The sequence below is a fragment of the Narcine bancroftii genome, chromosome 6 (genome assembly GCF_036971445.1).
Source record: "Narcine bancroftii isolate sNarBan1 chromosome 6, sNarBan1.hap1, whole genome shotgun sequence".
Classification (NCBI taxonomy): Eukaryota; Metazoa; Chordata; class Chondrichthyes; order Torpediniformes; family Narcinidae; genus Narcine; species Narcine bancroftii.
Genome location: NC_091474.1, coordinates 244,310,883 through 244,336,039, shown reverse-complemented (window position 1 = coordinate 244,336,039; position 25,157 = coordinate 244,310,883). Strand labels below are relative to the sequence as shown.

The 25,157-nt window shown below is 46.4% G+C and overlaps 1 protein-coding gene across 2 annotated transcripts in view; it reads left to right on the top strand.

Moving 5' to 3' along the window:
- disp1 (dispatched homolog 1 (Drosophila)) overlaps positions 1-25,157 on the top strand; it is a 122,985-nt gene that overhangs the window by 14,836 nt on the left and 82,992 nt on the right. For both annotated transcript variants that reach the window (XM_069887864.1, XM_069887863.1), the window contains exon 2: positions 668-1,239. In XM_069887864.1, the coding sequence (XP_069743965.1) occupies positions 707-1,239 (533 nt within the window). In that variant the 5' untranslated portion in view covers positions 668-706. The remainder of the gene's footprint in view (positions 1-667; positions 1,240-25,157) is intronic.

Sequence of the window (25,157 nt, the reverse complement as noted above, 5' to 3'; positions counted from 1 at the left end):
CACACCTCTATTAAGTCTCCTCTCATCCTTCTTCGCTCCAAAGAGAAAAGGCCCAGCTCTGTTAACCTTGCCTCATCAGATATGTTCTACAATCCAGGCATCATCCTGGTAAATTGTTGCTGCACCCTCTCCATCCTTCCTGTGATGAGGTGACCAGAACTGGACACAATATTCCAAGTGTGGTCTAACCAAAGTTTATAGGAGGTCCATAGGAGGCAAAGAGATATAAACCAATGTTTCAGGTCGTTAGGAGATAAAGATTGGCGGCAGAGTTTGCATAGCAGTTAACGCAATGCTATTAGAGCGCCAACGGCCAGGGTTTGAATCCAGTGCTGTCTGTAAGGAGTTTTTACGTTCTTCCTGTATCTGCATGGGTTCCTCTGGTTGCTCCAGTTTCCTCCCTTCAAAGCATACCAAGGTTGCAGGTCAGTTGGGTGTAATTGGGCGGCACGGGCTCGTGGGCCAGAAGGGCCTGTTACCGCGCTGTATGTCTAAATTTAAAGTTAAGATATACAACCAATGTTTCGGGTCCATAGGAGGTGACAATAAATAACCAATGTTTCAGGTCTGAGCCCTTCATCAAGGTGTTTGTTGATGTTTGTCGCAGGTTGATGTGGTTTTAATTGCAAGGATTGTGACCTGTTTTCTTTCTGCGCTCTGTTTCTAGGAGTGTAACAGCTTGCGAAGGAGCGAGGGGAGCAAGAGAATGGCTCTGAGCAATGGGAATGGTGACTTCATGGTTCAGAGCAATGGCAGTGTCCCATCAAATGCTAACGGTAACAGCGTCCCTGCACCCTGTGCTGGAGACCATCTCTCCCAGCACCTGTCATCCAAGGAGACCTCAAGGACAAAAGTGAGTCAGAACTGTGGCATGCTGCCCTATGGCATGGCCCAAACACCCGCTCTCTTTGCAGACAGCACGTTAAACAGCCAAAGATCCGGGCCACAGTGTTGCCACCATTGTCCATACCATCATCCGTTGTGTTGTCACAGTAACCAGCCAGATTGCCATTCTGTGGGGAACGCCGCCGTCACCTCTCCATTGGCTCCCTCCTGCCTGCAGCCGCACTCCAAGTACCCAGCATCCGTGTGCCAAAACAGTTCCCATCACCTCGCAGCAGGCTGCTGCCACCAGCCTGCCTCATCTCTCATCGATCACTCACCGCTTTGTCTGCACCATCGCTGGCCTGACCACTTCCAGCATCAGCCTCTACAGCTGCAGCACACCTCTAACATCAGGTACGCTCCATCGGGGCCAGCACTCATGCAGGGATGACATGTCGTCTGTTTATCTGTGTGATTCCAGTTGCCTAGAAAGGGGGGAAAAAAGTCATGCTTCACTGAATAAAGGGGGTCTGTGAACTCCAGTGTTCAGCATCGTGGCTGGGAAATGATACATCTACATGTGGGTGCAATACACAAACATGTTTGTTATTACCTGACTATGCATTTACAACCCGACAAAACGGTGTTTCTCTGGACGACATACATGTGCATGCACAGAACACCCACGCACAGACCGCCCACGCACAGACCACCCACGCCCACGCACAGACCGCACACGCACACAGACCACCCACGTGCACAGCACACCCACGTGGACAACACACTCATAGAGCACGCACAGACCGCCCACGCACACAGACCACCCACGTGGACAACACACTCATAGAGCACGCGCGCAAACACACACACACCCCAAAACAATAAGAGGTATACAAAGCCATAATTTAAAATAAATATAGAAAGATATAGGGATTTACTCGGTTACAGGACAACTCATCAACCTCACAGCCTGTGGGAAGAAGTTATTTCCCAGCCTTACAGACTAGATTTTGATGCCCCTGTACCTCTTTCTTGATGGGAGTGGGTCACAGATACTGTGTGCTGATGGAAAGGGTCCTCAATAATTTTTTGAGACCCATTTAAGCAACAATTCTGGTATAAAGAACACCATACCTTCAGAAAAAAAATGGGAATTCATAGGTTAATTTGTATATTTGGTCGGGACAGGCTCATGGGCCAGAAATGCCCATTACTATGCTGTATCTCTATATTTAAAAAATGTCAATAAAGGAAAGGGAGACCCCAGTGATCTTCTTGGCCTTTTTGATGACTCTCTGTATTGATTTCCAGTCCGATGCTTTGCAGCTACCGTCGCCCACAATGACGCAGCCCGACAGGACGCTCTCAATTGAGCTCCTGCAAAGATTGTCAAGGTGGCGGCCTTGCCCTCCTCAACCTCCTTAGCAAGTGTAGGTGCTACTGTGACTTCCTGATTAATGAGGGGGTGTTGTGAGTCATTGATGTGGTTGACTGATGCAAGTGATCTGTGTACCCCAGAGTGAGTTTCTCCAGCACGTATGTATTGCACGCACATTCAGCTATATGTGCGTGCAATACATACGTGCTGGAGAAACTAAGCAGGTCACACGGCATTCAAAGGGCATAAAGGGTAACCAGTGTTTTGGGTCTGAGCCCTTCGTTAACACTTCTGTATATTGCACTCAACCCCACCATCTGCAGATTTTCTTGCTTAACTGGATGTGGGTATTTGGTGCATTACATCTCTATAGCATGTTGCCATTTTACTTTCTATACAATATCTACCTGGCTCCTCGGTTCACAATATTGTGCTTCTCCAATGTGGTCTATTATTGGAGATTCACCACAGTGCAAGAGGGAAGCGGGTTATCCAGAAGTGACTCAATTCAGACAAGGTTTGAAACGGGGAGAAGAGCTGCTGCTTCAGCAACTTGCTGCTGAGGACACACAAGCAAGACCACCTGGGGTCATTCCACAAAGTGAAAAAGAGCAACAGGCATCAATATTCGAAACCTGGGGAAGGGCAGGGGGAGAAGTCCAGACCAACAGACACAAGGATATGAGAAGAGGAAAGGTGAGAATTGATTTTAGCTCTGTGAAAGGAGACAGAGGAAAAAGGGAAGACAGGAGATGCGGGTGGGAGTGAGGGGTCTAACGGAACCGGAGAAGTCGATGTAAGTGCCATTTGCTTGGAGGGTGACCAGGCGGAAGATGAGGTGCTGTTCCTCCAATTTGCAGGTGGTCTCAGTCTGGCTGTGCATGAGACCATGGACAGACATATTGGCAAGGGAATGGGGCAGAGAATTGAAAAGAATGGCCACTGGGAGATCCCCGCTATTGCGGCGGATGGAGACGAGGTGCTCAAGGAAGCGATATAAGGTGTCGTTCCTCCAGTGCCTTCCACTTGTTTGAAATCTCTCTCTCTCCACTTCCATAATAGTCTGCCTTTGGATACCTCCTATGTGTCCTGACCCTCCCCTACATTATGTGGCATTTGCCACATTCCCTCGATCAACCTCTTATTACGGACTCCAAGTAGCCTCACTGCAACCTTCTGCAAATCTGTCACCTTACATCCTGCTCCCTCCTCCAAGTGATCAGTATAGGGCTAGAGTGTGCCATAACTGACTGGAATGCATAAGCACAAACTCACCATCAACGGAGAGATGAAAGCAGTTGTAACTAGATGCACGCAGCAGGTCAGGTGGCATGCGTGGATATAAAAACAGAGCTGACGATTCAAGTCAAAGGTCCCTTGTCAGAAGTGGCCGGGGTTGAAGAACGCCAAGCCAGTTCAAGTGGAGAGAACTCTCCCATGATGACATATCCGGTTCCCTGCACTCCGAATTAGTTCATCAATCAGCACGGTTCACGTAGAGCAGTTAGTGCAAGGCTATTACATCACCAGGAGCCTGGTTCCAATCTGGCATTGTGTAAAAGAAGTTTGCACATTCTCCCCATGTCTGCCTGAGTTTCCAGTTTCCTCCCACCATTCAAAATGAAACGGGGTTGAAGGTCAATTGGTGCATTTGGGGCTCGTGGGCCAGAAGGGCCTGTTATGTGCTGTATGTCTAAATTAATTTTTTTTAAAATTAAGCTGTCAATAACTGCTGAGGATGCACAGGCAGGAATATTTAATCCCAGATGTATGGTCCCAGTTGTGCCGAGGGTAGCAACACGGGGGTTGCTACAAGAGGCCCGAACGATGAATCATCACGTCATCGAGGGCAAGTGGCAGCTGTCACTAACAATCTCTGTATCGTCCCAAGCTGAAGGTGAGCCACTGTCAACTCCTCAAGACACCTAGGTTGAAAGCAATAAGATCTCGCACAAATTTGGCTTAATTATCACAAAATACCTGGGACAGTGAGAAGGGTTCTTCTGCCAGCAGACTAACAGGATATGTTTAACATTCATACTGTTGTGTCCTGAGTATAGTGTTCAGTGAGAGCAGAGTGGTTGATTGTTGTAAGAAGAGAGCTTGCAGGATATTGCCAGGATTCGCTGGCACCGTCAACCAAATAGGAGGCGGGACATATTATACTAATAGTTTTTAAAAGTATGAGTAAAACTGACAAACTGATGTACATTTGCCATCTAGTTTGAGATTCTGAATAGATTAAATTAGCCTGTGCTTTCTTCATTCCAATTTCCATCAGCGTAAAACTGCCTGTACAAAATAAACTGTACAATATTGCAGGCTGCAAATTTATTTGGATGCAGCCATCTTTAACTTACTGTGGAACGACGGATGCCCACCTGGTGAAACAGTTTGAAAGTCAAACTTGAAGGCAGAGTACATGGTTAATGGCAAGGTTATTAACAGTCAGGAAGAACAAGAGGGACCTTGGGATCCAAATCCATTGATCTCTCAGTTGCTGCCCAGGTTGATAGTGTAGTTCAGAAGGCTTATGGGATACTGGCCTTCATTAGTCTGGGGATTGAGTTCAGGAGCTGTGAGGTGATGTTGCAGCTCTATAAATCTCTGGTGAGACCACACTTGGACCATTGTGTTCAGTCCGGTCACCTCGTTATAGGAAGGATGTGGAAGCTATGGAGAGGGGGCAGATGAGATTTACCAGGATGTTGCCTGGATTGGGAAACAAGTCTTATGATGCAAGGTTAGCAGAGCTGGGACTTTTCTCTTTGGAGTAAAAAAGGTTGAAAGGAGTCTTGATAGAGGTCTACAAGATTCTGAGAGGCTTAGATAGCATGGACAAACCGCACCTTTTTCTTAGGGTGAGAGTAGCAAATACCAGATGACAAAGTGAAGGGAGGAAAGTTTAGGGTAAGTTTTTTTCACACAGGGTGGTGGGTGCCTGGTATGCTCTGGCAGGGTGGTGGTGAAGGCTAGGACATGAGGGACATTTAAAAGATTCTTAGACAGGCTCATGGATGCAAGAAAAATAGAGGGTTATGGGTGTGAGTGGGGGGAGGGTTTGTTTGTTGAGTAGGTTATATCAATTGGCACAACATCATCGGCCAAAGTGCTGTTATGTTCTAAAACATTTCCAAGTCCAGGAAATTTAAATGACCACTTAAGGTTGAACTATTCAAGAAGTCCTCAGCTTTATGTGGTTCCCATGGCAAGATTCATGAAATCCCATTTTGACAAGTATATAAACAGATTTGGGGGTCTACTTGCATAGTTTTGTGGATTACTATTCAAACCCTCGAGCATTTCTCCATTCCCTTCCTTGTTAGTCGAGGTGTACCATACATCGTGGCTGAGAGTGAAGACTTATGGAAACATCCCCAGCCCCACCGTGATCTTCTCCCGGCAGCAGCACTCCCACGGCTCCAATGTAAAGACAAACACATGGGCAAAGTATTCCTTCTCTCTCCATACACCAAGTATGTATCACCACACAGCTGCAAGATCCAGGAGTGGACATACAGAGGTAACAGCAGAAGGCTTGTGCTCCACACCCTCCTCGTCTGTTTCTTAACTCTTCATATGCAACAAAAGCGCTTCTGTGCTCTGTCTGAGGGTCGAAGCTTGAACTCCCATTTCAATTCCCTTCCCCATTCCCACACTGTCCTCAGCCTCAACTAGAGTAAACTTGAGGATCTCCAACTAACTTGCAAGTACTAGAGGACATTGGTTTAAGGTGAGGGGAGGAAAGTTTAGGGGAGAGGTCAGGGTTTTTTTTTTCCCACACAGAGAGAGGTGGGTGCCTAGAATGCATTGCCGGAGATGGTGGTGGAGGCTGGTACAATAGGGACATTTAAAAGATTCGTGGATAGGCCCATGGATGTGAGAAAAATAGCAGGTTCTGGGTGTGAGATAGGGAAGGTTTAGATTGTTGCAGAGTAGGTTTACGTAGGTCAGCACAACATTGTGGGCCAAAGGGCTTGTACTATGTTGGAATGTTTTGTGAACTGGAGTGTGCTTGAATCCTGTGAATCCTCTCCCTCTCTCTACACAACCCTGCCAATTTTTGCAGAAGGCTATGGACCAAGTGCTGGTGAACAGAATTAATGTAGATAAGTACTTTGTCATCATCGAAAGTCCATTTTAATTTTTTTAATTTAATTTTAATTTTTTAATATTTAATTACATTTAGACAAACATCACGGTAACAGTCCATTTCAGCTTACGAGTCTGTGCCGCCCGATTTACACCCAAGTGACCTACAACCTCAACCCCCCCCCTCCCCCTGGTACATTTTTGAATGGTGAAAGGAAACCAGAGCCCCTGGGGAAAACCCACACAGACAGGGGGTGAACGTACAAACTCCTTACAGATTGCACGGGACTCGAACCCCAGTCCCGATCACTGGCGCTGTGAAGGCCTTGTACTAACTGCAACGCCAATCGTGCTGCAGCTGTGCTGTTCCATGATTCTTTGGTGCTCATTCTGAGAAGATAAACTGTTGTTACTGAGGTTAATTGAAGGATAAATATTGGTCAGAATATCAGGGTCAGTATTGATGTGCCAGATAATGAAGAGATCAAATGCAGTGTAGTTAAACACATATGGCTTTTATTAGTAGAAACTCAGTAGTACAATCATGAATGATAATGGGTGCATACACAGTTATAGTCAAGGGGAGTGCCCTTGGTGGTTGAGATAATCCACATCCAATGCCCATAGTGTAGACTAAGCATAGTGAGAGATTGACAGCATGACACAGATTTACCACAAGTGGCTTCAAAAATCATCCCCTGGGCTCTTTTACATCCACTTGAGAAAGTGTACAAACATCAGCAATTTATCTAATGGATGAGTTCTAGATTATCCACCGTTTTAACTGCAGACATTTAGACATTCATCGCTCCTGCTCCCAAACGCAGCATTCCTTTTGGGAAAAATAATAGACATTTCCAACATTTTACGGAAAGGGAAAAGGTCACTAGTAGGTAATACTTGAGGTGGAATTTCTTTTCCAGAGAAGGTGGCCTCACAAGGTCATCGACTGCCGGCAACTTTAGCTGCTCAATCACAGCTGGCTTTGTGCTACCGGAAGATTCCATCACTTCATGATTTCTCCAGCAGGCCCACACAAAATACCACACCCTGCTGTGAACAGTCGTCTCTCCTGGACAATTTGAATGGGGCGCCATGAGAAACCTCACAGGCTCACCCTCAGTAACTGCACCGCGGCAAAGAGGCCGATGCAGGGAACAGGGGGCATTTCATGACTCCAGTAAAAGTGAAGAATCCAATTTAATTCTGTTTTTTGGATCACACAACCATCAGTCCTCCAATACCCATACTGTCATGTCTGCCCACGGCCTCGAGCTTTCCAAACTGAGGCTACCCGCAAATTGGAGGAACAACACCTAATGTTACGTGTGAAATCCACCCATAACCTCGTACCTGTACTACACCCCCTCACCCCAACTTTTTATCTGGGGGCCTGTCTGCCTTTTGCTCATACTTTGACTAAGGGCCCAGACCCGAAATGTGGGTCACCCTTCCGATAGATGCTGCGTGACCTGCTGAGTTTCTCCAGCACTTTTGTGTTTTGAACTACAATCACAGTGATGGCAGGCTTTCCTCTTTACGTGTCCTGCTTACGTGTTGATTCCATGTACCACTTCGGCTCTGCTCATTCAAGTAACTATCAGGGCACCTCATCGTTGTCCCTCCCTCCTTCAACTCCTCTGGCACCTCATTCCAGATACTCATTGTGTGAAAAATTTACCACTCATTCTGTTTCACCTTGTATTTATGTCCTGACGTGGGAAACTGACCTTGACCGTCATTATTCAGATGAACCCTTGCATCCAACTCCTCTGCTGAGATCAGTAGATAAGGTAGTTAGAGGCATTCCAGTTTTGCACGGGTTGGGTCTACCCTGGATAAGCTTCACACTAAGCTTCCTCCTGACCTGGGATGCAGTTTGGTTTTAGGCCATAAGACAAAGGAGCAGAAATAGGCTATTCTGCTCATCAAGGCTGCCCTGCTATTGCATAGCGGTTAGTGCAATGCCTTTACGGTGCCAGCGATCGGGACCAGACCAGGATTCGAGTCCCGCACTGTCTGTAAGGAGTTTATTTGTTCTCCTTGTGTCTGCGTTGGTTTTCTCTGGGGGCTCCAGTTTCCTCTCGTCCTTCAAAATGTACTGGGGGTGTAGTTTAATGGGGGAGTAAAGTGGGAGGCACAGACTCATGGACCGTAATGGCTGTATGTCTAACTTAAATTAATGGTGAGCTCATCCATTTTCCCTTTGAGCCCCACTGCTTGGGCTTCTCCTGTAACCTTTGACGCTCTGGCTAATCAAGAAAACAAATAATTGACAAGTCAGTAACTAAAAGACTCTAATTTCAGACCAGATTTATTGTCAGAGTACATACATGACATCACATACAACCCTGAGATTCTTTTTCCTGCTGGCGTGGCAGAATTTCTACTGATTAGAAGTGGAAAGAAAACTACTTAAGAAAAGATACAAATCCCAAAGAGAGAAATATAAACAAAACGGAAATACAAACTGTGCAACACAGAAAATAAATGTTCAGTAATAAAGAATGTGAAAGTGCGAGTCCTTAAATGAGTCCCTGATTGAGTTTGTCGTTGAGGAGTCTGCTGGTGGATGGGTAGCAGCTTTCCCCGAATCTGCTGGTGCGAGTCTTGTGACATGTCATTAACATTTCTTCCACAGATCAGAAATGCACATGTCTAGAAGGGTGGATAAGTGATTTTTCCAGAGGAGAACAGGATATAAACTTGAAGGAGACAGCATTATTGGTTTTCTGAGAGGAGCAGGGTAGTGGGAATAATTGGAAAACTCTACCACGACCTGCACAAGTAGTGCTGTTCATTCCGGCATAAATTTCCCCAAAGAACTGAAGTCTCATATCAATCCATCGCACACTGAGTGTGACAAACAGGCAGTCATTATGTGTGCAGTCAAAGGTGTCTGATCAGGAGGTGGTGAGGGGCAACAGGGACCAACTAACTGCTCAGTCTTGTTCAGTTCATTGCATCGGTGGTAGATAATTTTTTTTAAATGCCTTGGATTTCTCCGTTTCGAGCCCCTGCAGACTTGGTGAAAAGATTACTGTTTGCTCATTCCCAAGGGTGAAAGACTCAGGCTATAAAAGTGCGAGATAATGGTGGCAGTCAATAAATCCTGTGTATTGAGAATGCATAAACAGTCCAGATGCTAATTACAACCTGCAGTAAAGTGTTTTAAATGTCACCATTCAGAATCAGAATTTATTGTCATGAACATGTCACAATATTCGTTGTTTTGTGGCAGCATCACAGGGCAAACATTTATATAAACCACCTTCAAAATAAATTTAAAAAATAGTGCAAGAAAAAGTCCAAGTGAGCCAGTGTCTGTGGATCATTGTTCATTCAGGAACCTGATGGCAGCGGGGAAAAAGCTGTCCTTGTGCCGCTGAGTGCTCATTTTTAGGCTCCTGTACCTTTTCTCCGATGGTAGCAGAGTGAAGAGGGCCTGGCCTGGGTGTTGGGGATCTTTGAGGATAGAGGCTGCTTTTTTAAGGCACCACCTCATGTTGATGTCCTCAATGGAGTGAAGTTTGATGCCTGTGATATTGCAGGCTGAGTTAACAACCCTCTGGAGTTTACTCTTGTCCTTGGAGTTGGCACCTCCATAACAGACAGTGATGAAACCAGCCAGAATGTTCTCCACAGTGCACCTGTAGACATTTACGAGAGTCTTTGATGACGTCCCGAATCTCCTCAAACACCTCACAAAGTACAGCCGCTGGCGAACCTTCTTTGTGATTGCCTCAACGTGGAGGCTCCAGGACTGATCCTCGGAGACGTTGATATCCAGGAATTTGAAGTTCTTGACCCTCTCCATTACTGAGCCCTCGATGAGGACTGGGTCATTATCTCCTGACTTCTTCCTGAAGTCCACAGTCATCTCTTGGTTCTGGTAACATTGAGCAGAAGTTTGTTGGTGTGACATCTCTCAACGAGCTGATCTATCTCCCTCCTCATTGCTGTTCATGATTTTCCTGACAATCGTGGTGACATCTCAGCAAATTCGTAGATAGCATTGGGAATTGTACCTGGCCACACAGTCATGGGTGTAGTGAGTAGAGCAGTGGGCTAAGCATGCATCGTTGAGGTGCACTGGTGTTGATCTGTATTGATTCTTCACCATGATGCCATATGTGATAAATTTCACTTAAAAGCCACTTTCAGGTGCTTTCTCGCCCAAGAATGCGCCTGCAGAAGCAGATACAACCCTGTGGAATGGTCGTTCAAATGGCAGCCCTGAAAGCGCTGCGCTGTCCACCTAAAGGGTAAATGAAGCAAAGGGGGTATATATGGAGACTATAGTGTTTAAGAAAGAGGTAGTACTGGAGCTTTTGAAACATATAAAGGTGGATAAGCCTCCAGGTCCTGACAGGATTTTCCCCAGGACCTTGAGAGAAGTTAGTGAGAAAATAGCGGAGGCTCTGGCAGTGATTTTTCAAATGTCATTAGAGACGGGTATAGTGCAGGAGGATTGGCTTGTTGTACATGTGGTTCCTTTGTTTAAAAAGGGTTCGAGGAGCAAGCCAAGCAATTATCAGCCTGTAAGTTTGACGTCTGTGGTAGGTAAATTGATGGAAAGCGTTCTTTGAGATAGTAGATATAAGTATATGGAGGGACAGGGTCTGATCAGGGACACTCAACATGGATTTATGCGTGGAAGATCGTATTTGACCAATCTTATTGAATTTTTTGAAGAGGTGACTAGGAATGTTAATGAGGGTAGATCAGAGGATGTTGTCTATATGGACTTCAGTAAGGCCTTCGATAAGGTTCCGCATGGGAGGTTAGTTAGGAAGGCTAAATCCTTGGGTATTAATTTGGAGATAATCAAATGATTTAACAGTGGCCGGAAGGAAGGTGCCAGAGCATAGTAGTAGATAATTATTTGTCAGGATGGAGGCCGGTGACAAGCGGTGTACCTCAGAATTTGGTATTGGGACCGTTGGTGTTTGTCATATATATTAATGTCCCGGAGGATGGGGCAGTAAATTGGATTAGTAAATATGCAGATGATACTAAAATAGGGGGAATTGTGGATGATGAAGAGGGTTTTCAAAGATTGCAGAGGGATTTAAACTGCTTAGAGGAGTGGGCAGAAAGATGGCAGATGGAGTTTAATACTGATAAGTGCGAGGTGCTTCATTTTGGAAAGAATAACCAAAGCAAGACATATGTGGCAAATGGGAGGGCGTTGAAGAATGCAGTGGAGCAGAAAGATCTAGGAATAACGGTGCATTGTTCCCTGAAGGTAGGAGCGCATGTGGATAGGGTGGTGAAGAAGGCCTTTAGTATGCTTGCCTATATAAATCAATGCATAGAATATAGGAGTTGGGAAGTAATGATAAAACTGTACAAGGCATTGGTGAGGCCAAATTTAGAGAACTGTGTGCAGCTCTGGTCACCGATTTATAGGAAGGATATTAACATGATAGAGAGAGTGCAGAGAAGATTTACAAAAATGTTGCCTGGGTTTCAGCATCTGGAATACAAGGAGAGATTGAGCAAATTAGGTCTTTATTCCTTGGAACGTAAAAGGCAGAGAGGGGATTTGATAGAGGTGTTTAAGATAATGAGAGGGATAGATAGAGTTGATGTGGAAAGGCTTTTCCCATTGAGAGTAAGAGAGATGGATACAAGAGGTCATGGGTTGAGAGTTGACGGGCAAAGGTTTAGGAGTAACATGAGGGGGATCTTCTTTACTCAGAGAGTGGTTACTGTGTGAAATGGGCTTCCGGGAAAGGTGGTGGAGGCAGGGTCAATTTTGTCATTTAAGAAAGAGTTGGATAAGTATATGGATGGGAGGGGAATGGAGGGATATGGTCAGTGTTGGTAAGTGGGATTAGAGGAGGGTCATTGGATCAGTGCAGACTTGAAGGGCCAAATTGGCCTGTTTCCGTGCTGTAATTGTTATATGGTTATAAAAGGGACAGCTGCAGGAGAGACACGCTTCAGAGCGCACTCCGGTTCCTGTCCCTTCAGGACGTCGGGGCAGAGGCGGCCGGTGCTGGACGTCAGGACAGGCGTGGCTGGCGCGGGACATTGGGGCAGGGGCTGCTGGTGTGGGACTTCAGGGCAAGAGCGGCCTGCCCCGACGTCTCGCGCCAGACGCCCCTGCCCTGTAGGCCTGCACCGGCTGCCCCTGCCCTGACTTCCCACTCCGGGCAGCAGAGGCAGCGGGGATGTCAGGCGCGTTGGGTCGCCATCTGATTGTCTTCAGACCACCCCCAAGCAGCCACTTTCAGGCAGCTGCATTCAGGTGCCTAGGGGGACTTCAGTGCTCTGGCAATTATCCCTCTCGGAGGAGGGTTGGAAAGTGCACCTCGGAGGCGCCTCCTGCACTTTCAGGTGGCCTCCTGACAGCCGTATAGGAGTAGAATATGTGGCTTTCCATCGGGGTATTCTGGCCACCTGAAAGAGCCTAAACCTGCCTCAGGTAGTGTGGGAAGTGGAAATCAAATTGATTTGTCACCAGCAGGAAACAGGAATTCTTTTTTAGACAGGCACTAGTGCTTTGAATGTCACCCATTCTATTGAGCAGAGTTTTTTTTTTACTCCACTCTTGCTTCCAATTTTCTCTGTCCCCGTATGCATTGAATCTCGCTGTCCTCTCTTTTTTTTCTTTTTTTTTTCTTTTCTTTTTTTTATGTTAAAATTAAACTTTATTGAAAATGTGACGAAAGCACCAATGAAAGGAGATGAAACCACGTGATTCTAAATGTCATTGGGTCATAAAATTAACCCCTTTCACACTTGCATCCCACTAAATTGGCCATTCAATGTCCAGGGATAGGAATGGGAGGGGGGGGGTGTTGTTTGGCTTTTCACTCGGCTGTCCTCTCTTGATGCTGGATAACGTTGCCAACAGTTAGTTCGACCCCAGGCATGTTCCATTTACCTCAGTCAGGAAATTTTCTCACCCTTGACAAATGTTAGTTGACTTCCAGCCATCGTTTCTTCTCTCCCGTCCTTGCTTGCACAGACAGTCACCAGCCTAGAGTTCACCATCACCGTAGAGTTCACTTGTCACATGTACCAGGAGACGGTGAATACTTCACCCCAGCATCTGCCGAGTTTCTGCTTTAACTACAGTGAACAATTTCGTTTTCAGCATCATTCAGACCTCGCAAAAGATGTCTCCACTCTCTGGTGACATTTTGGATTTAAAATGCACTGAAAACGTTTCCAAAGCGAAATGACCAGATTGAATAATTGACAATGGTCAAACTGGGTCATGGAGTCACACCACGTGGAAACAAGCTCTTCAGCCCAACAGGCCCCCCGCCGACCAATATGTCCCACTCACACTTGCCCCACCTGCCTGAGTTTGGCCCTTATCCCTCTTAACCCATCCTATCCGTATCCTAGAACATTACAGCACAGAAAACTGGCCCTTCTGGTCTCTGCTAAAGTATTATTCTGCCTTGTCCCACTGACCTGCCCCGTCCATAGCCCTCCAAACCCCTCCCCTCCATGTACCTCCAGTTTTTTCTTAAATGTTAAAATTGAGCCCGCATTCACCACTTCAGCTGGCAACTTGTTCCACACTCCCACCCCTCCCTGTGTGAAGAAATTCCCCCTAAACTCCTCCCCTTTCACCCTTAACCCATGTCCTCCAGTTTTTATCTCACCTACCCTCAGTAAAAAAAGGCCTACTTGCATCTACTCTCCTGAGACCCCATATAATTTTAAACACCTCTATCAAATCTCCCCTTATTCTTCTACGCTCCAGGGAATAAAGGCCAAACCTGTTTAACCTTTCCCTGGAACTCAGTTCCTGAAGTTCCAGCACATCTTTGCTCTGCATTTTATCCAATCTTATTGATGGCCTTCCTGTAGTTTACTTAGATGACCTAAACTGCACACAAAATTTGGCCTCACCGATGACTTATACAACTCTACTGTAACATGCTAACTCCTATACTCAATACTTTGATGTATGAAGGCCAGTGTGCAAAAGCTCTCTTTATGCCACTTTCAGGGAATTATGTATCTGTATTCCCAGATCCATCTGTTTTACTGTACTCTTCAGTGCCCGACCATTTGTCCTATCTTGGTTTGTCCTTCCAAAGTGCTACACCTTACACTTGTCTGCATTAAACTCCATCTGCCATTTTGCAGTCCATTTTTCCAGCTGGTCCAGATCTCTGTGCAAGCTTTGAAAGCCTTCCTCACTGGTCACTTACACCCCCAATCTTTGTGTCATCTCCAAACTTGCTGATCCAATTTACCACATTACTAACAAGATCGTTGCTATAGATGACAAACAATAATGGTCCTGGCACTGATCCCTGCGCACACCACTATGGGAGGCAATCATCCTCCACCTCAGTGGTTCTCAACTTTTTTCTTTCCACTCACATACTTCTTTAAGTAATCCCTCTGTCATAGGTGCTCTGTAATTAGTAAGGGATTGCTTAAGGTGGTATGTGGGTGGAAAGAAAATGTTTGAAAACCACTGTATGAATTGTATCTTATTAACTCGTTATGTGCACGGTTTCATAACTCCAAAGGAAATGGGCCATTGACAATTTTTATCAAGCAAAATATTTCAGAAACAATTGGGTCTCGAGTAGTGATTCTCAACCTTCCCTTCCCACTCACATCCTACCTTAAGCAACCCCTTACTAATCACAGAGCACTGATAGCAAAGGGATTACTTAAGGTGGGATGTGAGTGGAAAGAAAAAGGTTGGACTACCTCTTTCTGGCTTCTCCCATAAAGCCAATGTTGAATTCATTTTACCTCCCATGCGGGACCTTGTCAGAAGCCTTTTTGAAGTCCATATAGACAATATCCACATCCTTCAGAGAAGGCGGGGATGGGGTACTGAACTTTAAGATCAGCCATGATCTCGTTGAATGGCGGAGCAGGCTCGAAGGGTCGAATGGCCTACTCCTGCTCCTATCTTATATGTTTTTCTGGTAACCTCCTCAAAAAAACTCTGAAAGATTGGTTAAACATGATCTACCATGCACAAAGTCATGTTCACAATCTCTAATCAGTCCCTGACTATCCAAATACTCGAATATCCGATCCCTTAAACCCCTTCCAATAACAAGCTGGGCTGAAGGGCCGTTTCTGTGCTGTACGCCTCTACTCCAGTGGAGTTGTGGACAGTGTGGATTGTGTGTGGACTTATTCAGCAGCTGACTACTTCTGGAGATTGACCTTGCAAAAGCTGCCAACTCCTGCTGGAGTCGGGCCATCATCAATCTCCATGAGTAGAGTTGGCTTGTGCTTCCATCGGAGTAAGCCACACCAGTTAAACAAGAAAGTCTTCAGACACCGGGGCCATGTGGAACACACTGGAGAAACACAGCAGGTCACACAGCATCCCCAGGAAGTAAAGGGAGGGCCCAGGCCTTATTAACTTTTGCTTCCTGTGGATGCTCTTTTATTTTAGCTATTTTGGAATGTGGTTTGTGGAAAAGTTTGCCCTGTGACGCTACTGCAAAACAACACATTTCGTGATGTTTTCGTGATAATAAATTCTGATGCTGAGACCTACTAAGTTTCTCCAGCACGTTTGAGTGTTGCAAGGCACCTGTTGCATCACTGGTACGGAGGTGCCAGTGCCTAGGACAGGAAAAGGCCACAGGTGGTTGTGAACTCGGCCAGCACCGTCATGGGCATCAATCAGTCTTCCCTCCAATAAGGACATCTTTAAGCGATGGTGGCTCAGGGAAAGCAGCTTTTATCATCAAGGACCCTCACCACTCAAGCCATGCCCTTCTCTCACTGCTACCATCAGAGAGGAGGTACAGGAGCCTAAAGATGAACACTCTACGTTACAGAAACAGGTTCTTCCCTTCCTCCATCAGATTTCAGAATGGACAGGGAGCCTACCTCACTTTTTCTCTTTTTTGCACCTCATTTTTTTTTAATTCTTGTGTTTAAGCAATTGTGATTTTTGCACCTATTACACCACACCTGCTGCCACCTGATTCTGAGTTCATCTCCCAGACAAGCAGTGGTATTGAAGAGCGGAGTGTGTGGTCAAACATTGTGGTAGCAAGGGTCCTCCAGATGGGTGACACAGGACACTGCAGAAGCTGGCATATGGGGGACCTCAGCTTGTCGAGCAGCGTGGATGTGCAGGGCTAGGGAGACAGAGGTATTCTCGATATTTCAGGTTGAGGCCCTGTACACTGGTTCCTTGATAGAGTGGGGAAAGAACAAATCCAAAAAGGCATGGCCAATTAATGTTAACCAGCTGGTGATGTGCAGGAGGTTCTACAGATGGAAATTGGACGAACACATGACTGTGGATCCAGTGCATGAACGTGTAGGGGGAAAGTGGCATGCTGGGAGTGCTTGTGTATGAATAGCAAAACATTGGTTTGCAGGTGCAGCAGGATATTGAGAAGGCAAGGGGAATGTTGGCCATCATTGCTAGAGGGATTAAGTTTAAGACAAGTTTATTGTCATCTGATTGTACAAAGAGAACCTGACGAAACAGCGCCCTCCAGTCCTCAGTGCAAAAACACACAGACACACAACCAGACATAGCACACACAGACAAAGAGCGCCTGCGCAGGACAAGTATTTCATTTATACAGATAAATAAATATGGTTTCTTGAATATGAGGGTCTCGGATAGTTAGTGCGAGCAGTTCCTTTGCTCATTTAGCTTTCTCCCTGCCCGTGGGAAGAAGCTGTTCCTCAGCCTGGTGGCGCTGGCTCTGATATGAGCAGAGAGGTTATGCTGCATCTGGAGTACTGCGTGCAGTTCTGGTCTCATCTGAGGAAGGTTTATTAGCTTTGGAAGCAGGCAGAGGAGGTTCATCAGATTGTTTCCAGAGATGAGAGGTGAGCCCATGAGGAGAGATTGTCAAATAAAATTATGAAAGGCATGGATAAGATAGAGGTAGGCAAGTTGGTGGGGGAGACTAGATCTAGGGGACGGAGCATCAGGATTCAGGATAGATTTAAGATGGAGATGAGGAGGAAATGCTTTTCCCAGAGGGCAGTGAATCTATGGAATTCACTTCCCATTGAAGTAAATATATTTGAGACAAGGCTGGATAGATTTTTATGGTAGGGGATATGGGGAAAAGGCAGGAAGGTGCAGATGAGCTGATCATCACATCAGCTATGAATCAGCGTTGAAAGGTGGAACAGGCTCGACAAGCCAGATGGCCGACTCCTGCTCCTGTTCCTTATACTCCTAAAACTACAATGGTTTGCGTTTTGAAACTGTGCATTGTAACATTGCTGTAACCTTGTGTCAGAGAATGTTTGAACTATTTGTGGATTTTAACATCAAAATCACCCATTAGATCGCTCTTCATAATCTGTTATTCAACGTCAAAGTCAGGGACTGGTATCATTTTACAGCAGGGAAGCAGACCCTTTGGCTCCACCAGGTTCCCCATCCGACCCAGAAGTTAAACTCGAAAGTCTGCAAACCCTGTGGATGAAGTAAAAACACGAAGCTGGAGAAACTCAGCAGATCAAACCAAGTCCTTTATGTAGGAATGGTTAAAAATACAGAACCGACGTTCCAGGCTGAGCCTTTCATCCGTTTGCCTGTGCTCGGCTCACTGCCCTCCAAACCTTTCCTACCCCTGTACCTGTCAAAATATCTATTAAATCTCACACCTGTATGTCCCTCTCCCACTTCCTTTGGCAGCTCATTCCAGATACCCAGATATCTAAGTTCGTCAAACTCAGCAGGGCCCCCCTGGGGGCCACTGCACAGTTAAGTAAAATCCTTGTTTTCTTTTCACCTTATGCAACACAAATCTTTTTTTATGTGGTCGGAGAGAATTACAGAAGAAACCAAAACTTGGACTGCTTCACAGGGAAAGGGGCGCATAAACTTTGAGCTGAAAATGGCTGCTCTAGTGAGACAAAATTGTCTCTCAGGACCCTTTTAATTCTTTTCCCTCTCACCTTCAATGTTTGCCCCCTAGATTCCCCTAGCCTGGGACCATATTTTGATGGAAAATACATCTTATGTATTTATCATATTTTTATTGTTCACTCAAATATTATACTCATAGTTCACGCCATGGTTTGGCCGGCACGATTGGCGTAGCGGTTAGTGTAACACCTTTACAACGCCTGTAATTGGAACTGGAACTGAGTTTGAATCTCGCGCTGTCTGTAAGAAGTTTGTACATTCTCCCCGTGTCTATGTGGGTTTTCTCCAGGGGCGTAGGTTAATGCGGTGTAAATTGGGTGGCACAGACTCGTAGGGCCAAATGGCCTGTTACCATGCCGTATGTCTAAATTTTAAAAAAATCTAAATTCACTCCTCAGCCTCCAGCACTTCAGGGAAAGAAGCCCCTGCCCATAACTCCACCCCTGCACCGCCCAAATACACCCACAGGACCAATTAACCAACTCGCCCTGTGTATTTTTGGAATGTGGGAGGAAACTGGAGCACCCAGAGGAAACGCACGCAGTCCAGGGGAAAACGTGCAAACTCCTTCTAGACAGTGCTGGATACGAACCCGGGTTGCTGGTGCAGTAATACTGTCGCGCTCGCCGCTACACTAACCGTGGTGCCTTGTCATGTTCTACTGTGTATACATATCACCCACGTTTCTCTCCGAGTCTAGTCTTGTAACAGCTCAGAGCATTCAACATTCTACATGTAAACTATGTCTGATCTGAATTAGGTTTTAGTTAAAAATCACTCCCAGGTGCCCACTATTCTATACTTAAGTCCTGCCTGATTAATCTTTCCCCTAATTACTGTGCACTCTGCAGTATTCTACACACTGACCAACAGGTTAATGGGAAGGGAAGCTGCATTGTTTGAATATTTCCCAGCAAGTGGTTCGCTCGTGATTAGGACACAGGGATCTATCGCTCCAGCGTTCAACTTCTCAAGGAATCTCCGCCCTTTTCTTTTGAAGCAAAGGAATTTAATATCGGCAGGTGTGACCTTTGACCCCCTCGGGGGTCGGCAAACGTAAACCGCTGCATCTCCTACCCAGTAACACAGAAGCTATTCATTTTCTGCCAGAAACAAATGATCTGAATTTGTTACGGGTGGGGTGGGGGGTGGGGGGGGGATGGGTGATGTTTCCAGACAGTCGGGAGCCTTTTCATTTGGCCATTTCGATCAAAAATTCTCGTTTGTCACTCGCATTTCCATCCAAGAGTTGAATTTGCGGTCTCATTGATGAAGTCTGCTCTGCTGGGCTGAGAGCCAGTGCTCTGGTGTTTCCACTCAGTCAGCTCTGCCAATTCTCCACAGCGTGTATCCACATACCATGTGGCTTTCGTACCAGAGTAAAACATGAACGTCTGCAGACACCGTGATTGAAGTAAAAACACAGCGCTGCAGAAACTCAGCAAAGCAAACAGTGTTCTTGATGAAGGGCTCAAGCCCAAAATGTCAGTTACTTATCTTTATCTTTGCTTCATCAAGGACACTGTTTGACTTGCTGAGTTTCTCCAGCAGTGTGTTTTATTTTAGGTAGGCGTCCGAACAAAATGGTGGGGAGGTGAGGGGCAGGGGGAGGAGCACAGGCAGCAGGTAATAGGTGGATGAGGGAGGGCACAGCAGCAAACGAGGGGAGGGGGATGGCTCTGTGAATGGAGAGGGAAGGGAGAATGGGGACCAAGTTAGCAGAAATGGTTGGCCACTTGGAGATCTCTGTTTCTGATGTGGACAGTGCGAAGGTGTTCAGCGAAGTTTTTAATATAGATTGGATATTGTGCTAAGCACAGACATGTGGGCCTGTGGTGATACAACCACCAGCTGCCTGTATGTGACTGCTTGTGCCTGTCTGCATTCCTGCCTGCTGACTGCAGGGGGCTACCCACTGTACCTGTAGGGAGGTAATCTGGGAGGCTGGCTCCACTTACTCCCTGCCAATCACCGGCCCCATATAAAGGCTCACGCCAGCCGTTGGGGAGGATTAGAACACATGGAGCCAGAAGGGCTACTGAACCTTGTGTGCAAGTTTTAAGCCTGTAGTGCAGCCTTCGTGGTTTGAGATTGTTTGCTCGTACTGCAGTGCATCACAGGGCCAAAGGGCCTCTCCCTGTGCTGAACTCTTTTATGTTCATCCTGAGTCTCCAAGAACTATAGTGTGTGCAGCTTTGGTCACCTACCTACAGGATTGAAAAAGTGCAGAGAGGATTGACCTACAGCTCGGTTACAAGCCCAACCACCCCAAGAGCCCATGCCACTCAAATAATCCAATTAACTGACAATCCCCATACGTTTTTGAAGGGTGGTAGGAAACCGGAGCACCCAGAGAAAATCCACACCGTTCACGGGAAGAACGTGCAAACTCCTTAGAGATAGCGCTGGATTCAAACCTGACTCGCTGGCACTGTAAGAGCGTCTCACTAACTGCTATACTAACTGTGATTTCTAGGGAAAGGCTGAATAAGTTAGGACTTTATTCCCTGGAGCGTCGGAGAATTGTGGGGGGGGGGGGGAGAGAATTGATAGAGGTGTACAAAATTATAAGGGGTATGGATAGAGTGAACACAAGCAGGCTTTTTCCACTGAGGTTGGGTGAGATATGAGCTGGATGACATGTTTAAAGGTGAAAGGGGAAATGTTTAAAGGGAACATTCGGGGGAACTTCTTCACACAGAGAGTGGGGAAGCATGGAACGAGCTGCCAGCTGAGGTGGTGAATGCGGGCTCAGTTTTGACATTTATGAGAAATTTGGACAAGTACATGGAGGGGAGACTAGCTTCTAGAGGGTGGATTTTCCCCATGGTACTGCTGTCTATGCCCTCGCAGAGAAGGGGTTGCATTTTTACAGAGAAAGTATATTATTGAAACATATTAAGATCCACATTACCTGCTCGTTTAAAGTTTATTGCCACCTGTACCAAGATGCTGTGATAGAGGTTGTTTTCTGAGCAGTCCAGCTGGACATCTCATACACAGTTCAGCAAGTTGGACCCAGTACAGAGTTACTGAGAGAGGACAGTTGGTGCAGAGCAAAGGCAGCATCGTTTTACTGGTGTGGGGTTCCTGCAGGAGTCTGATAACTGTGGTAAAGAAGCTGTTCTTGAATGTGGTGGCGCGTGATCTCACACCGTGAATCTTGTTCCCAACAGGAGTCGGGGATGGGAGTGTCATGGGGGGTGGGGTGGTGAAGAGAGTATTATGGGTGGGAGGAGTCTTTAAATAAGTTGGCTGTTGTACCGAGCCAGCGGGAAGTATCGATGCCGTTGGTGTGCGGGGGGCAAATGTGTGTGATGGCCTGAGCCACTTCCACAACCCGCTGTGTTTCTTGCGCCCTTGGGTCCAGCGGTTACCTGATGCCCCCTGGCAGGGAGCTTTCAGTGGAGCATCTGGAGAAACCAGGTGGCATGCCAAATTTCCTCAGGCTCGTGAGGATGATATTCTTTCTTCTTCCCCCCACCTGCCCACCAGCACCTTTCTACTGCTGAGCACAGTTAGTACAGCACCACCAACTGGGACTTGGGTTCCAATCCGGGGCTGTCTGTAAGGAGTGTGTACATACTCCCTGTGTCTGCGTAGGTTTTCCCCGGGGGCTGGGGGGGGTTGTAGGTCAACGAGGTATAATTGGGTGGCACAGGCTCATGGGCCAAAAGGGCCTGTTACCGGTACCGTGGCCTATGACTGTTTAAAATTTAACACCCAGATAATTCTGAGCTGTGCCAAACGAAGCCCCATGGAAGTTGGCTGCAGTAATCACTGGAAGTGTGGCTTTGTTGAGTTTACAGAAACAGTATCATTGTCCTGCAGTTTCCTTCTGCAGTCGTATTAATTTATGATGCCTGTGTTTCACGCACACATTGTCAGAATAATAGTATTTTTAAACAAGGGAAAACCACAGTCTCAGTTCAATTTTCCCTTTGTTTTCCTTCGCAGAGATGATCGGTCATTTTTGCCATTCATTTTATTTTTTGTTTGGCAATAAACAGGAATCAAAGTGAGATGGTTTTGCAGACCTGACTTTTGGTTCTGTTCCAATCATTCATCTGGATCTTTGGACAGAGAATGGGGGGAAAGCTGTTGTCCGATCTCTTGAAGGCACCCACCCATTGACAGGCACCCTCCACCACATCCTATGTCAGACAGGGCTCTGCGCTCTCAGTAGAGCCAGAGGTACAGCTTGGGAACAGGCCCTTAGGCCATGATGACCCAGCTAGTCCCATTTGCCTGGATTTGGTCCATATACACATAAACTCTCCATCCATGTACCCATTGTTCACACAAGAGTGCTGGAGAAACTCAGCAAGTCTGGTGAATCTGTGGAATTTGTTGTCATAGACAATTGTGGAAGCCAAGTCATTGGGTATATTTAAGGCAGAGATTGATAGGTTCTGGATTAGCCAGGACATAAAGGTTATGGGAAGAAGGCCGGGCAGAGGGGCTGTAGGGAAAATGGTTCATCTCCTGATTGAATGGCAGGGCAGAATCGATGGGTGAATAGACCATGTCTGCTCCAATGTCTTATGGTCTTTTCTCCTAGCTAAAAATCTTTCCTTGTCGCTACATTTTTTCAACTCAGGGCACATCTTCATAAGTCTGCTCTACGCCCTCTGAACTGCAGTCACATCTTTTTTGTCATGTGGTGATCAGAATTGTCAACGATATTCACAGTCAAGTGAAAGCATCCCATATGCCTTTGTAACCAACCTTATTAACCTCCTCTGCTACCTTCAAGGATCCTGTGGACAAACTCCACATGTCCATAAGCTGTAGGAGGGCATTTAGGCCACTCAGCCCATCGAGTCCTTCCTGCTATTCCATCATAACTGGTTTACTATCCTTTTCAACCCCACTCTCCTGCCTTCTCCCATAACCCTTGACCCCCTTCCTAATCAAGGTTCAATTAAATGTCATGAAATAAAAACAGTGCAGTATTACGGCAGACAGATTTGCCATCAGCAGGAATTGCCGAAGTGTCTCTTACAGTTAGGGAAAGAGAAGCAAAAGAGAGTCCCTTCAGAGTCCCCGAGTAGCCATGGATTCGCCTCCAGTGCTTACTCAACCAAACAGAGACTTCTGTCTTAAATATCCCCAATGACGGCCTCCACAGTAACACATTCCACAGATTCACCCCACCCTGGGCAAAGAAATTCATCCTTATCTCTGTTCTAATGGGATTTTTTTTTGTTCTGAGGCTGTGCCCGCCGGTCACAGACTCCCCCACCACACGAAACATCTTCTCCACATCCACTCTATCCAGGCCTTTCAGTATTGGACAGATTTCAGTGAGTTCCCCCCTCATTACTCTAAACCCCAGTGGATACAGTCCCACAGCTTCTCACGTGACCATATGCCATACCTGATGAAAGGCCCAGGCCTGAAATGTTGGTTACCATTTACTTCCTAACGCTTCTGCGTGACCTGCTGAGTTTATGAATTGCACTCGGCCCCAGCATCTGCAGAGTTTCTTGTTTAATACCTTGTATGATAATTAGGGTGCCCATTCCAAAAGGAGGACATGGCCATAGGTTACCATATATTCTTTTCTTCTTTGGCTTGGCTTCGCGGACAAAGATTTATGGAGGGGTAATGTCCATGTCAGCTGCAGGCTCGTTTGTGGCTGACAAATCCGATTCGGGACAGGCAGACACGGTTGCAGCGGTTGCAAGGGAAAATTGGTTGGTTGGGGTTGGGTGTTGGGATTTTCCTCCTTTGTCTTTTGTCAGTGAGGTGGGCTCTGCGGTCTTCTTCAAAGGAGGTTGCTGCCCGCCGAACTGTGAGAAGCCAAGATGCACGGTTTGAGGTGATATCACCCCACTGGCGGTGGTCAATGTGGTAGGCACCAAGAAATTTCTTTAGGCAGTCCTTGTCCCTCTTCTTTGGTGCACCTCTGTCTCAGTGGCCAGTGGAGAGCTCGCCATATAACACGATCTTGGGAAGGCGATGGTCCTCCATTCGGGAGACGTGACCTACCCAGCGCAATTGGATCTTCAGCAGCATGGATTCAATGCCATCGGCCTCTGCCATCTCGAGTACTTCGATGTTGGAGATGAAGTCGCTCCAATGAATGTTGAGGATGGAGCGGAGACAACGCTGGTGGAAGCGTTCTAGGAGCCGTAGGTGATGCCGGTAGAGGACCCATGATTCGGAGCCGAACAGGAGTGTGGGTATGACAACGACTCTGTATACGCTAATCTTTGTGAGGTTTTTCAGTTGGTTGTTTTTCCAGACTCTTTTGTGTAGACTTCCAAATGCGCTATTTGCCTTGGCGAGTCTGTTGTCTATCTCGTTGTCGATCCTTGCATCCGATGAAATGGTGCAGCCGAGATAGGTAAACTGGTTGAACGTTTAGTAAATATGACCATGTCCTCCTTTTAGAATGGTCACCCTAACCCTTTCATTCCAGGGATCGTTCTGGTAAATGTCCTCAGGGCCCACACATCTTTCCTCAGATGAGGAGCCCAAAATTGCAAACAATAAGTGTGTCTGACCAGTGCCTCAACATTACATCTGTTTTTATATTTTATCCCTCTAGAAATGAATAATAATGTTGCCTTCTCCATCACCAACTTCACCTACAAGTTAACATTCAGGGACTTGTGCACAAGGACCGCCCACCACCCCCCCCCCTCCCCCCCAAGTCCCTTTGCACCTCTGAACTTTGAGAAAATATTTTTAGTCCTCTCCTTTCAGGGCACCGCATTTGGAACATTTTTTTTTTAATTTTTTTTCTTTCCCCCCCCCTCCCTCCTCCCATCCCCCCCTCCCTCCTCCCATCCCACCCTCCCTCCCTCCTCCCATCCCACCCTCCCTACCTCCTCCCTCCCGTCCATTTAAAGTACAAAATCTAGGATACATTAAACCAGTCAAACAATGTTTCATTCAATAAAAATGAACAAGAAATTCCACTGAGTCAATTCTTTTCATTTCCTTCTCCTTTCATTAATTTAGGTAGTGAATGTCCCCGGTAGGTTT